Source organism: Fistularia commersonii, chromosome 15 (assembly GCF_037954325.1).
Source record: "Fistularia commersonii isolate RoL2024-O1a breed Wild chromosome 15, RoL_Fcom_v1.0, whole genome shotgun sequence".
NCBI classification, from domain to species: Eukaryota; Metazoa; Chordata; class Actinopteri; order Syngnathiformes; family Fistulariidae; genus Fistularia; species Fistularia commersonii.
Window position 1 is genome coordinate 18,595,532 of NC_141298.1, and position 13,954 is coordinate 18,609,485.

General features: G+C 54.2%; 1 protein-coding gene across 1 annotated transcript in view; it reads left to right on the forward strand.

Moving 5' to 3' along the window:
- The first annotated feature begins 5,542 nt into the window (after positions 1-5,542).
- igsf9bb (immunoglobulin superfamily, member 9Bb) overlaps positions 5,543-13,954 on the forward strand; it is a 55,944-nt gene continuing 47,532 nt past the window's right edge. Inside the window, exons 1-2 of the mRNA XM_086160409.1 lie at positions 5,543-5,713; positions 9,417-9,522. Of these exons, the coding sequence (XP_086016535.1) occupies positions 5,543-5,713; positions 9,417-9,522 (277 nt within the window). The remainder of the gene's footprint in view (positions 5,714-9,416; positions 9,523-13,954) is intronic.

The window sequence follows — 13,954 nt, forward strand, 5'->3', positions numbered from 1 at the left end:
GCCGTAGGGACGTCCAAGCGCAATGAGACGGACGTTTGTTCCTCAGAGCTTCAGCCGTCTCTGAGGGTCCCTGGAATAAACACATCAGAAGGTCGCAGGAAGCTCTTCTGACCTCTTTCTCACCGCTGCGATTACTGACGTATCGTCGGCCCGACTCGGTGAAGAAGGCGAAGCAAGAGGGTAAAGATCAGCCGCAGAAGAAGCAGAATGCTCCTCCATGAAACTGGTCTCGGTTCATCCGGGAGCCTCTTCGTCCTCCGAATCCGAGGAAACGTCCTTCTTCAGCAGTCACATGTTCTGGTCACATATTCTGATCTACCGGTTCAGGACCTGTGAGCGCCAGACACCAGGGGCGTCTGAAGGTTGGACCTGATGTCTGATTGAGGTGCTTCAGTGCTCCTGCAGCAGAGCATCAACCAGGACCTCCCCTGACTGCACTGCTGTGTCCCTCCTGAAGGTCCCACTGAGGAAGAACCCTCCACAGCAGCGGGTCCAGACGGGACGCGTGTTAACCCAGCTCGGTCCCTCGAACGGCGAGTGAACGTCTCGGCCTTAACGAATGACCCGTCGTTGCTCAGATGGTTCGCAAGCAGGAGAACCATTCTTGTCGGTGAATCCACCGCGCTGAGAAAGACCTTCATCGTGGTGGATCTCAGCACCGTCCGGCTTTGGAGGAAGCTCCGCTGCTCGGGGATGCTGGAGACAAAGTTCACCCCTATCCAGGAGATGCTCTGTCTATCCCAGCCCTTCTTTTCTGCCCCCCCTACACACACACACACATACACACACACACACACACACACACACACACACCAGTGCAGAACATGTAATGTACTGTGTGCTCATGTTTATATTTAGCGTTCTCCACCCAGGACAGTCTGTGACAAGCAGTTTATGAAGAACTTGGCACTGATAACTCTTTAGCTTGTGTGCTCCATGAATCTTCTCCCGTGTGGATCTTCTCAGATGATGTGGATGTATGGAGCTCTGCTCCCGTGCAGGTTCCTGGAGGCTCCTGACGCCTGTGGGATGTTGATTTGCTCTGACTGTTGACAAGCTGATCCAACAGCCTGCAAATGTTCAGGCTGTGTTTGAAGGAAATTAGGTTCTTCTGGAGCCTTGAAGCAAGGCATGTTTGGACTTCCTGTTGGACTTTCTGTTTCAGAGTGTGTGTGTGTGTGTGTGTGTGTGTGTGTGTGTGTGTGTGTGTGTGTGTGTGTGTGTGTTTTGGTAAATGGAGCTGGCATGAAACACTGGTGCCTAATGAGACTCTGGTAAGATCTCCTGGTGTGATGCTTCATGAGCGATGGCTGCCGGCCAGTGGAGGAAGAGAAGCTGTGTGCTGGTGGTCCAGGGTGGCTTCAGATCCTTGTTTTTAAGAGGTGGGAGCCTGGAGGGGTCTCGGGTCGCTGCCCCCCTGGGGTTCCATCCCATAACTGGCTTCGTCCTTCAAGAAGGGACACGTCACCCGGTGATTGGCGTCGTCTTCAGCGATGGGTTTTGGAGATGGATGGAGCCTCCGATGGATGCGTCATGTATGTTCTTCTGCTGTGGAGCAGCCGGAGAATCCAGAAACGCTGCCTTTTAGCTCCGACGAGAAGTAACCATCGTCAGCCGGTCCTTCTTTAAGGGAAGGACCGGCTGACGGCCGCGGGTGTGTTTGCTCTCGGGGCCGTGGCCGGATGCGAGCGCGTGTGGGGCGTGCACGGATCCCCGCACGGATCCCCGCACGGATCCCCGCACGGATCCCCGCACGGATCCCCGCACCCAAACGTGGTTGTGACTGTGCAAAAGGGCAGCGACTGTAGCTGAGCTGGAAGCGCGTTCATTAGTGCCTGAATGTTGTGACAGTGGACGCCAAGTAAGATGTGCCGGGCGTCAGTCACGCTAAGCTGCGCCGCAAGGATTCACGCCGGTATTAATCTTCAAGTGGATGCCGGCGGATCCGTGGTCGGCCCGGCCTCCCAACCCTTCTGCTCCGCGGTCACGTCATCTTCGGCCTTCCGCCGGAGCGAGCGCCGACCTCAGAGATGATGATGTGTATCGGAGCGTTCGGAGGCGGCTGCCCGTCATGCCCTCCGTTTGCAGGTTACCGTTTTTCCAACCGACCACTGAAGCCTGTCGGTGCCGCCCCGGTTTGTCCAACTCCATTTCTTAAAGGATCTCCGGGATCTGGTGACGTTCTGGACGCCGTTCTGTCAGCGTTGCTTTATCGCTAAGTATGATAATTTCAGACAGCAGGCAGGTTGTGGAGAGAAGCTGAACGGTGTCTAAGACTCGTAGGTTTGTGCAGGAACAGTTTGTTCCGTCTCCCTCTGAGCTTGATGGAAAGCAGCATCCCCGCCGCTCGGGGCAAATGGCACACTTCATAAAAGTCACCAACCTTAACATGTCAATCAATTTGCTATTTGGGCCAAGGAACAGCGAGCGGGGGCCGCCGACGGCCAGCCCGGCTCCCCGCGGCCACCATTTGGGACGAGCGAGCGAGTCGGTCCGCGGGGCGGGACGACGCGATGCAGAGGGTTGTCAGTCAGAGAGGCTTCGGACGGTCGCGCTCCCATGAGTGCGACGTACGGCGGAGAAACCGGCCGCAGCTGTTCTGGCCGTGCAGCCGTGCGAGCCTGCGAGACGATCGGACGACCGAAGTCGTCATAAAGAACTTCAAAATACAGGCATTTGCACTTCAGTCGTCTGGCAGGGCGGGTCGGACGTCGGGTGATCCACTTCAGCTCTTGGCCTTCTTCACCTGAAGCTGTCGTTCAGCAAAATTCTGAAACGTCAGCGGTGGTGTGGCGCTCACTGGCTTGCAGCCCGATGGCGGGCATCCGCGGGTCCGTGTGGAGAAGGCAGGACCGGCGTGAGGGTCGGATGCGGTCCCATGTAGCGTCCTGAGCGCTCAGCTCTTTAATGTCCCACGTCCGCAAAGCCTAAACAGGAAGTTATGCAAAGTGTTGATTCCGTGTGAGCTTTTTTTCCGCCAAAGTCAACATTTTGAACCAATCAACCGACGAGTCCGTCCCATCACACTGAACCTATCGCATCTCCTCTGCTTCAAGGAGACACTTATCGGTTTTGAAATTATTGCCCGACAAACAGCCTCACATGCCAGAGTTTGTCGGCTTCCGGTGCTTTTCACTTTCCAATTCCACCTTGAAATGAACCCCGGAGGAGCTTGTTCATCCCACAGCACTTTTCACGCCAAGCACGGCAGCCGCTGATGATGGAGTGGTTCATTTTGATTTGTCCGTCTCCTCATCCGAAGCGTGGGAGGTCATTCTCCCGGAGAGAGACGGGTGTTTGTAAAGGAGAAGACGAGGCCCTGTGATAAAGAGCCCATCTTTATACTTCTCTCTGGCTCGGGGACCCGAGGAGTGCTGGGTTTCATCCAGAATACACCTGTTCTCTGCCGGAGGAAGCCCCGTGTCACAGCCGTCCCGCATGCCGTGGAGACCTCCATCGGTGAGCTCCATCGCTGAGCTACATCGCTGAGCTGCATCGGTGAGCTCCATTGATGAGCTCCATCGGTGAGCTGCATCGCTGAGCTGCATCGGTGAGCTCCATCGATGAGCTCCATCGGTGAGCTGCATCGATGAGCTCCATCGGTGAGCTCCATCGGTGAGCTCCATCGGTGAGCTGCATCGGTGAGCTCCATCGGTGAGCTCCATCGATGAGCTCCATCGCTGAGCTACATCGCTGAGCTGCATCGGTGAGCTCCATTGATGAGCTCCATCGGTGAGCTGCATCGATAGAGCTCATCGATGAGCTCCATCGATGAGCTCCATCGGTGAGCTCCTTCGGTGAGCTCCATCGCTGAGCTCGGCCGCTCCGGTCCTCAGACGTTTGCACGGAAACAACACACCTCGTTTAGAGAAGGTCACCTGTAGGTTTCGTGTCCCATCGAGGGAGCAGAGGGAGTCCACCAGCACTCCTGATAACCAGGCTCTCCCCTGGGGCTCTGTTTTAAATATATATGTTGTGTGTGTGTGTGTGTGAGTGTGTGTGTGTGTGTGTGTGTGTGTGTGTGTGTGTGTGTGTGTGTGTGTGTGTGTGTGTGTGTGTGTCTGTCAGTGTTGCAGATCCTCCAGAGCTGGACGCTAACATCTACTGTCCTGGGCTATTGGTTGGACTTTCCCAATGACAGAGCCAAAGCCCATCATAGCTTGCCAATGCTAATGTCGGGCTAATGTCGGTACTTTGTACTTGTATTCTGCAACATTTGTTATTTTTTTTGTATCCGACGTACATTTTCAGTTACGAATTTGTCGTAGAAGACGATGACTTCAGAATCATTGACTGCCAAACATTTGTGTGGGTGTCGGACCTTTGGCCTTACAAAGTGAATCTAAAACAAAATGAAGAGTTGATCATGAATATGAATTTCAATGACAGCCTTCGTCTCTGAGGAAATTCACTTTTACAGAGGAGTTAAAAATATTTCCCTGCTTAGTAACTTCTCTTGCTGTCAACTCCATTCGTTGGCGCTTTCAACTGCTGACTTTAGAAACGGCGGAGCCACGATGAAGGGCAACGCTCCCTCGTCCATTCATTAGATATTCCGCTACCTTCGAGAGGAACCTTCTCTGAAGAGCTCCTGGAAATAGTGTGTTTGGGCCTATTTTTAGGCCGAGGACAAATATTGTTGGTTGCATTGCTCCTTTAAATAACTGCTAGTGTATGAGCTGTCCGGCTGTCAGGCGCTGTGCTGCGAGCTCTGCTTAAGTGAGAGTGGAGCAGCAGTTTCCCTCTTCACGTGGTTTTTGCAGATGATAACCTTCATCTGCTTGCAGTCGCAGCTGGTCGGGCTCTGCTGGTGGGCAAAGGGATGGAGGGACGGGGACTCAGCTCGGTCCCCTCGAGCGCCTCCGATGATGAGCCCGGCGTCCCGCGGGATTTGTAGGTCGGTGGGCGCCGGGCGTCGACTCACGGAAGTAGAACGGTACCGGTTGTCGTCAGCGGCCGCTCCCGCAGCTGTCAGAGGAGGTCTCGAAGGACGACCGATGGGATTTATTTACTGTGAATGCGTCCCCCTCTTCCCCTCTCTGTCTGCTCAAAGCCTCGTCCCGCTGGAACCTTGACTCACAAATCCAAACATCGCGTCGCAGATTTGAATCCGGCGTTTCTGAAATGTGACTCCGAGGCGCCCGGAACGGCTTCACGCGGTCACATCCGGCCTGCGTGGTGAGGCCGGCTTTCTGAAGCCTGCACTCCGACCCGGCTCGGCCGCCGTCCTCCCTGGTCTCGGTTTACGGCCGAGCCCAGCGACGGATTCACGCTTTAACAGATCTGCTTGATTAAACATTCATTGGCCGGGGCCATAAGAAACCTCGCCGTCTTCTCAGCCGGGCTGCTCTAAGTTCATCCTCGATCGGGGACTCGCATCATAACGCCGATACAGCAAAGTATTGGCGCCGGTCGGAGAGGAGCGGCAGGAAGCTCGTGGAATACACGAAGCGATGAAGTCGATGGCCGGACGGATACGCGATACCCGTCTGCTCGGCGGCAGCGGTGTGGATTTTTACAACTTGGAATGGAAAGCTCAGCCATGGGGCTGAGAGGAAGCGTCGGCGTTGCAGACATCCAGTATCCTCCCCACGGCGAGGAGGACTTCATTCTGCCGCTCCCCGTCTCCGGGTTCATCGCCAGCCCGGCTCAGACAGCGTCCGTTCCCCTGCTCGACGCCGCCGCTCCACCTGACGCCAGCTGCTCCGCCACTGTATTGATTTATTTGTGTGCGTCGATGTTTGTTTATTTATTTTTCCAAAAACTTTGAGACTTTTCTTGTTTGGTTTACATTGTTTCTTTGCATGTGTGTTTTGTGGATATGCACGTGTCTGCACGACGTCCCGGAGTGTTTGATAAGGCGTCTTAAAAAAAAGGTTGCTATTACTATCATTCTTCTCATCATCCACCCCCCGTCCGTGTTGTGCCCGCGAGTTGGAAACATGAGGAAAGACCATGAACGTGAACGTCCTCCAAACCAGCTGCCCCCATATTTGCGGCGGTTAGTCCGCGGTGTTCCACAGAGCTTCTTGCATCTTGTGCTTCCTCCCAAGGTTCAGGTGTCTTTTGGAAAAGGATTTGTGTCTGACGTTGTTCTGACTATTTGTGGTCCACATCTGCCCATTTCCGTCCTGCAGACAGATTAACAGTCCTTGGGAGGGGTTTATTGCACTTCCAGTAATGAACCGCCCTGAATCTTCACTTGTCACTCTTTGTTGCACACAGCGACACGCCAGAGACAAGGAACGCTGTTTTCTACCACGCAGAGACCACAGAGCGAGACCTGTTTGGGAAAAGGAAATTTTATTTTTTTGGTGTGGCTGCAAGGCTTGCAGCCGTTCATGCCGGTGACGTCCCCTTTGCTCCCAGGCCGGTCAGAACGGATCCAGTCAGTGTTCAGAAGACACAATAATGCACCTTTCTGATTGTGTCTTGATAGGCTTCTCTGCAGCGCACGGCCAGAGCTCCTGCTCACAATGGAGACTGAAAAGAATCTGGCGGCCGCACGTAAATGAACGGATTCTTCTGCATCTCCAAGGAAGCTAGAAATCCATGGGGGGTTGTTTCGCCTCTGACCGTTGAGTTGACTCAGTTCCTTCTCTGGAGATAAAGGAGTCGTTGGAGAAGCGTTTGAACGGTGTCTCAGAGAGCTGCCTCTTGGCTTTCAATCCGTGCATCTGTCTTTGTGAGGGAGGTTTCTTCTGTTAGGAGTCAGAGCGCAGGTCGTGTCCCGTGGCCGTTGGAGCTGCTAGAGCACGGCGTTGGGCTTCCCTCGGGTCGAAAGGCCTTCGGATCGCGGGCGATGACAAGTTTGCGCTTGACATTGCTTTGTGAAAGCGGTCACTTCATCTGTCACAAATGATTTTCAAGAAGCGGCTTCACGAAAAGTTTCTCTGACTCGTTGGTCTGCTGCCAACGCCAGAAGTGTCCGACGCGTCTCAAGCGTTCGATCCGAGATGCCCCGGTGTTTTTGAACGGCGGATTGAATCTCCCTGCCAAGGGCTGGATACTGAATAATTACCGACTCTACCCCCGTGCTTTCAATTAGAAACGCGAGGAGCCTGTGCAGCATCGCTGTCAGCGGTACTCGAGCTGGGATGCGGACTGACAACCTCCTGACGGAGCAAGAGGAGCCAGGGATGGTCCGATCAGTCGCTTTAGGTGCTGAACAAAAGGTGCAAAATGTGGAAACATGGTTGCACTCGGCGATGTCGTGATTTCCTCTCACTGACCGGCTTCTAGCCGGCGCCAGGGCTCGCAGCTCCCGAGTCTGGGCGGGATGTCCGGACTCCAATAGGTTGGTCTTAGAAGATCACTTTGTAAACTATAGATCTCAGATTGAAGCTCCTGCTTTATGAAGTCATGGAGAGCTCCTTCGGTGTTTTCCAAACAAAGAGAGCCATGCCTGCGTGTCCTTCAGTCGGAATTGATGCGCTTGCAGGACACTTACACCAAATCAAGAAGCCTCTCTTGCCCTCAGGTTCCTCCAGTTCCCCATGGCAACATGTAGAACAGAAGCTGCAGAACATTTCGCCATGACCACTGCCATTCTCATCGCAGGCCACCATACAGCTGCTATTGTGGGTTGAACTGACTTATCTTGGAAGTTGCGGGAAAAATGCCTAAATGATGTAAAAGCCTGTTAAATACTGACCAGGCGATGGGGCTTCAATGGACCTCCGAGGTTAGCACTTCAGTAATCCTGACTCCTCGCGTTCCGCGAGGTGGATTCGTCCGGGCTGCACACAGAGGGATTGCCTGGGATGAAGGTGCGATTCTTTTATCCCTGCAGACCTGTTTGCAAAGGTTTGCAGGAAATCCCCGATGAGACGGGGAGGTGGTCTCCTGTGGGGGAGAAAGCCGGGTCTTATCAGCAGAGGCGTGGGTTGGAATGAATCATCGTCAACGATCAGGAGATGGTATGGTGGGTCGGAGCGCCGCCGTGGTCGAGTTGTGCTCCTCCGGAGGATCCTGGGACGAGGCGCTGTGCACGTCCGGGGAGGATTCGGTTTTCAAACCCGTGAAAAGCAGCTGACAGATGCAGCGGGACTTCCATGCCTGAAGGAGTTCAGATCCTGCTGACCCGGCCACACCGCGCACCAACCAGACCTTCTCCAGACTCAGGCTTATTGAAGGACACTCCCCGGGGAGCGGTAGCACCGCTAACTCCTTGGTGACGAGGTGGCTCTTATGCTCCGCCCCCTCGATCGCTGGCGCATCGGTGTGAGCGCAGGGACGACATCGAACGGGCACGGATTGGATGCGACGTCGGCTCCGGTCAAAAGAAATCACCTTCACCTCGGAGTGTTTGACCCCGAGCTCTCGGCCTCAGAGGAGCCGAGGGTCAGGATGTGGTTCGCTCATCCAGCTGGACGTGAGGACGGCCGGAGGCGTCCCCGCACTCGGCGCTCACATTTGTTCTGAACCAACGTTGGTTCTTGGCTCAGTTCCTTTCCTCTTAGTTTTTGTTATTTAATACTAAACTGAAAAGTAGAGATTTTTTTTTATTTCTACTCCGTGATTTCATTGTTTGGTAGTGGCAGTAGTAGAGGTAGGGATAGCGGTTGTAGTAGTAGAAGAAGGGATAGCAGTAGCAGTAGCAGTAGTAGTGGTAGCAGTAGCAGTAGCAGTAGTATTTTAGTTTAATTCAACGCTCTCCGCCAAACCTCGGGATGCAAAGCATTGTGGGAGGGATGGTAATGTTGGTGGCCGTTTCTACGTGGAATACAAGCTCTGCAGATGGGAGCATGTAACGTGGCATGAACGAGTGAGTGTGTGTGTGTGTGTGTGTGTGACGGAGCAGGTTCCGGCCTGATGGCCTTCTGCCGGCGTCCAGGTCTTTCCTCCAGTTGTGATCAGGTGTTTTGTGAATCCTTCCATGCGATGCTGGAAGAGTCGGACGGTTGTGGGACGGTTGTCGGGGAGCGGGGGGGTAAAGCCTTGAGGACGGGCCGACAGAGGTTCCACCCGAGGATCCGCGCAGAGGAACCCCGTGCAGATGTCTTATCCGCCGGCCTCCGACTGCAGAACCGTTGCTGGGATTATGACCAGGCGAAATCGTGGTCCGTCAGCAGTTAATTGCTTCTCGCAGATCTTTGGACGGGTGTCTGCCGCAGAGAGCTCCAACAGAAGGGATTTTTCGGGACACGAATGCTAATCCTTTGCTCCAGGAGAAGTGGGTCATGGAAAAGGACAGAATTATCGATCGAAATACTTAGTGGACATTTTGCGACGGAGCCTTCTGTCCGGCTCTGAGGACGCCGTCTGAAAGTGGTCCGGTAGCAGGCGGACGGTCACCTTGACAGCGGCCCGTTTGCATCGGCCCAGATAAACGGAAACCTTCATCCGGGTTAGAAGACCTTCTGCTGGACCGCGAGCTCCGTGAGCTCACCCGGGGCTTTCCTTCGTGTCCGAAGAGCTCAGGTGCCGGAGGCGTGATGCGGGGTCGGGGTCCGGCCTCGGTCGGCCTCTCAGGATCACGTCTCGGGGGTTCGAGGTTCGGAGAGTCCTCGGGATCCGAAGGTTTGTCGGAGAGACGTCAGCACAGCAACGGGGTCCGGTCGTTATTGTCGTGAACAAAACTGATTTCTGAGATCTCCAGATGAGCCGATGCACCGAGAACCACTTTTGCCATTTGTGCGGTGGACGGATGCCTGACCTGCATGCGGGCTGCGCCGCCGGCGCTGGACCCGCGCATCCTCCCGCCGGTACTTTCATCAGTCGTGTCCCGTTTCTATCGGCTTCATGGATTCCTTCCCGTTCCGATGCCATCCTTGCTTTCCGAAGAATCCCCTCTGTGCTCGAGGGCGGACTTTGTGCAGCTAGGTCTTCGTGTTTCCTTTTGCACAAACGCTTAAAGTCCCGTCCGTCTCCAGAGAGCAGGCCGGCTGTGGGAACGCTCCCATCGCCTCCCGAGTGCCAACCGTGGCCGAAGCCGCGACCCTGCTGGTTCATACTGTGTCATGGCAGTGCAGCTGCAGCCGCCCGTCCAGAAGGCGGCCCGTCCTGCACGCCGAGCACCTCTGGCGTGGGCCGCGAGGCCGGCAGCAATAATCTCCTCGGTGTCGTTGACGGCCTCTGTTTGCTCGCCGGCGCGTTGTCGCTGTATTTTTCACTCGCTGCCATTTGTCTTCCAGACGCCTCCTGTTTCCAGAAAACTCGGTTCCATGTTTTTCCCTTTTGTTCTGTAAGCGAGCTGCGGAAAGAACATGAATCCGCTGTCGTTCGGACGGGACCCTCATCTCCGCCCTGCGCGGGATGCGTGAGGGATCAGATGCCGCTGCTCCCAAAGAGCCTTTGAATTCCAAATGATGAGGGAGGCTTGCTTGAGAGCAAGAGGCCAGAATTAGGTCAAGTCCCCCAGCCTGCGGGGAGGCCTTAGTGTTTTTAAGCCTCCCGACACAAGTGGGGTTAAAGCAGAGGCTGACAAACACCAAACCAGTAATTACATTTCCTTTCCAGAGAAACTGGATTCATTCTCTGCACTTTGCAAATAATGCTTCCGGGAGATTCTTGTGTGTGTGTGTGTGTGTGTGTGTGTGTGTGTGTGTTCTGCAGTGTTTGCACGTTCTAAGGGACCCCAAACTCTGCTCTGATGAGGTGGTCAAAGTGCTGTGGAGCTCAGTGTGGGACGCTGCTGGAAGGCCGGTCTCCCCGTGGTTGTTGAGGACGCTCCGGCTTGGAGCTCGGATGACTCCAGATCGGTCTCTAGAGAGAGAGAGTTTATCTTCTTCTTCTTCAGAGAAATGATGAGCGCCAACAGATACAAAGCTGTCCGTCACAGTGACCCCCAGGATGGGGGAAGGGCCGCGCTCTTTTCTTCTTCTAATTTGCAATCTGCATATTGCCAATTACGTTCTTTGAACGGTCTCGTATCGGGCGGCCGTACCAGTGGGTTTCTGTCCCGTCTGCTTTGGCTGGAAGGAATCCGTCTCACTTCTCCGACCCGCCGTCTCACCGGACGAACAGAGACGTCGAACGTTTGCTTCGATCAAACCCCCTCGGTGCACGTTAGGCCACCGCTGGAACGTGCACCGTATTCCTGATGGCTACGCTAGGTTTCTCAAGATTAACAATAAAGAAATTGACCCCCAACCCCATCGAGGCCCCCAAGGAGCAGGACTCCCAGAAATGAGCCCCCCAGTTAGTGGGTCTAATTGTGGTGAGAGAAGAAAGACCTTTCTTGTCACAGTCGGCTCTGTGCGGAGCACAACATCACGAAAATTCTCCTACTTCACCGAAGCCCAGTGGATGATCCTGAGCAGAAGGCAGTTCCTGAGCTGCAGGTCGGGGTTCGACGTCTGATCCGCGACACCCGGACGGCCCGGGAGGAGACGGCTTGCGGAGATCGGCTCCGGAAACGCTGCGACCCTGCCGACGGACTGAGAAATCCTGGACCATGACTGAGAATTTACCTTCAGGAGTCCGGTCTGCCTTCTGCTCCTTCCTCCGAGGTTGCCTGGCTGACCGTTGATATTATAACAGGAGCGCGAGATTAGAATTCAGTCCATCTTTGGAAGGAGATGGAGCAGCTTCAAGCTGTTGTTTGTGCTCCTCTCGTTCTGGCTCGTTGGAAGGATTAATGGCCTCTTCTGTATATTATTCTGCGGCTACAACCTCCTCACACGCTGCCTCACCTGGACAAATTATTAATGCCTCCTTTCATTTCACGACTTTTGGAGGCGGCTGCAGGAAGACAAAGTGCTCGCGCAAGAAGAGCGGCTCGTGTGATTCGCGCTGAACTCTGTGTATTCATGAATAATTGGCGAGGCGTTTTGTTCAATTCTCATGTATCTTTCATCCCTTTGGGCCGTCACTGCTCCGGAGGAACCCAGGGACCTCCAGTACGTTCAAAGTGGCGACCGGACCCTCGGCTGAGGTTCTGCAGCATCTCTGGCCTGCGCGGATCGTTGCATTTTGTTTATTTCATTTTATTTTATTTTCAGCAGCTCGCAAAGCGTTCACAAGAGGCCTCCCTCGCCCTGTGTGAGGTGTGAATGTGGCATTGGATGCGAGTGTGCCGTCACACACAGTCACGCCCGCGGTTTGCTCTCAAATATCCTTTCATGGAACCCAAAGAGCCAGAAGTGAACAGCACCTGCTTTTTAAATTCTGCCGGTGAATCATGGAACTGAGCGCAGCTTCCCGATGTCACTGGAGATTCAGCAGAGATTCAGCCAGCAGGGAGCAGGGGACGGAAGGAGGAACCTTCGCAAGGTCTGAGGAGCTTCTGCAGCTCGGCCCGGATGAAGACTGAACCCGTCTGAACCCATGACGGCCGGACCTCGTCAGAGGAAGAACACTGGTTTGGCAAAATGTTTTGAAATAAATCGAAAGAAATCCATCGCCTTCTATAAGACGCGAACAGTAAAATGGCCGTTAATAATAACGACCCTCTTTAATAATCAAGTTTATGAATAATAGAGTATAAGCACGTATATAAGTAGATCTGCGTATATCTATAGATGTTTAATGGCCTTTGTTGGGTAAAATGTAAAATGAATGCCGATTTAGATAAAATCCCTTTTGCACACCAGTCGTCCGTGTGCAGACGTGCTCTGCCCGACGTCTCCAGATGAATCCGGGACTCGTCCTTCTACGGTGACAGCGCTGTGGCTCGTAGGGTTGGCGACCAGCAACTGCCTTGCTCAGCCGCCGCGCCCTGGCTGGTTGGACAGCCTTAACTTTGGACTTCACTTCTGAACTTTGGATGAACCCACGGAGCGCTGCTGGAGACGAACCCCGGAGCGCCCTGCTGCGCCGGGCCGTCCCTCGGCGGGAACGCCCGGCCTCGCCGTCCCTCTTCGATCGTAAATCAGCCCGACCGTATCGGTCGAGGACGAGGAGCGCGTCTTCTCTTCTCCGCCCGGCCTCGTCTTCTGCTTCTGCTGCTGCTGCTTCGTCTCATCGTCTCCAAACAGTGAAGTCATTCCCTCCCAGGGCCTGTTTTTGTGCTCTCTGCGATGATGTCACCAGCAGCCAATCAACACGTTCTGCCGCTCGCGATAGAGTGTGTGTGTGTGTGTGTGTGTGTGTGTGTGTGTGTGTGTGTGTGTGTGAGAGAGTTGGGGGGGCTCACCGCTGGGAGAAGCACACTCGCTCAGTTATCATGTGATTCTGCTGGAAAGCGTCAGGAATCCACAGGCTGCTCCAGCCTCCTCCTCGCTGAGCTCCCATTTAGAAATGTAATATATAGACTGTGAACGGAGATTCTATATGCAGATTATAAACGTCGATGTCGTTTGAAATGCTAATTTCCCCGCGTGTCCTGGTGACGCCGCAGAAAGAGGAGCCTCCTCGAATCCGGAAAACGTCCGGGTTTAAAGTCAGGTTTTGTGTTTTTGTTCAAAGTGAAAACAATGAGCGGTTCGTTCTGCGGCGCTCCGTTCAAGGTGACCTCGTAGGCTTCCGTTGCCGTGGTGCTGCCGTCTGAATGTGCAGCAAAAACGCCCAGAAATGATTCGGGCTAACGGTTTCAACCTCTTTTTCAACCTCTTCCCCAAGCACTACCCCACTAGTCGCACTTAGCGCCCCCCTCCCCGAAAATAAATAAAATGACTGTATGTGGCTTTGAGATGCTGTTTGGTAGAGCGGTCACTTCTGACCTCAGACTACTGGTACTTCGGATCTTCGGATCTTCGGTGACTGAACTGCTCTTTTGGTTCGCCACTTTGGATAAAAGCGTCTGCCAAACGACTGGAATGTAACGTAATGTAATGCTTTTAAAAGTCAGAGGGACAGGAAACCCAATTATTGCAACAGTGAAAGGTGTTTTTTTCCTCTGGCTGGTTCCTTTTCTCACCCTTGACCTTTTGCTCACCTTCACTCGGTGCAGAGCACTGAAGGAGGGCCAGGGCGGGGTGCTCGAGAAGATGAGCAGATGACGGCGTAGGGTGTGCGGAGCTTCATCCTGATAGGCTGAGGTGATGGAGTCCATCCTGGAAGGATCTCCGGC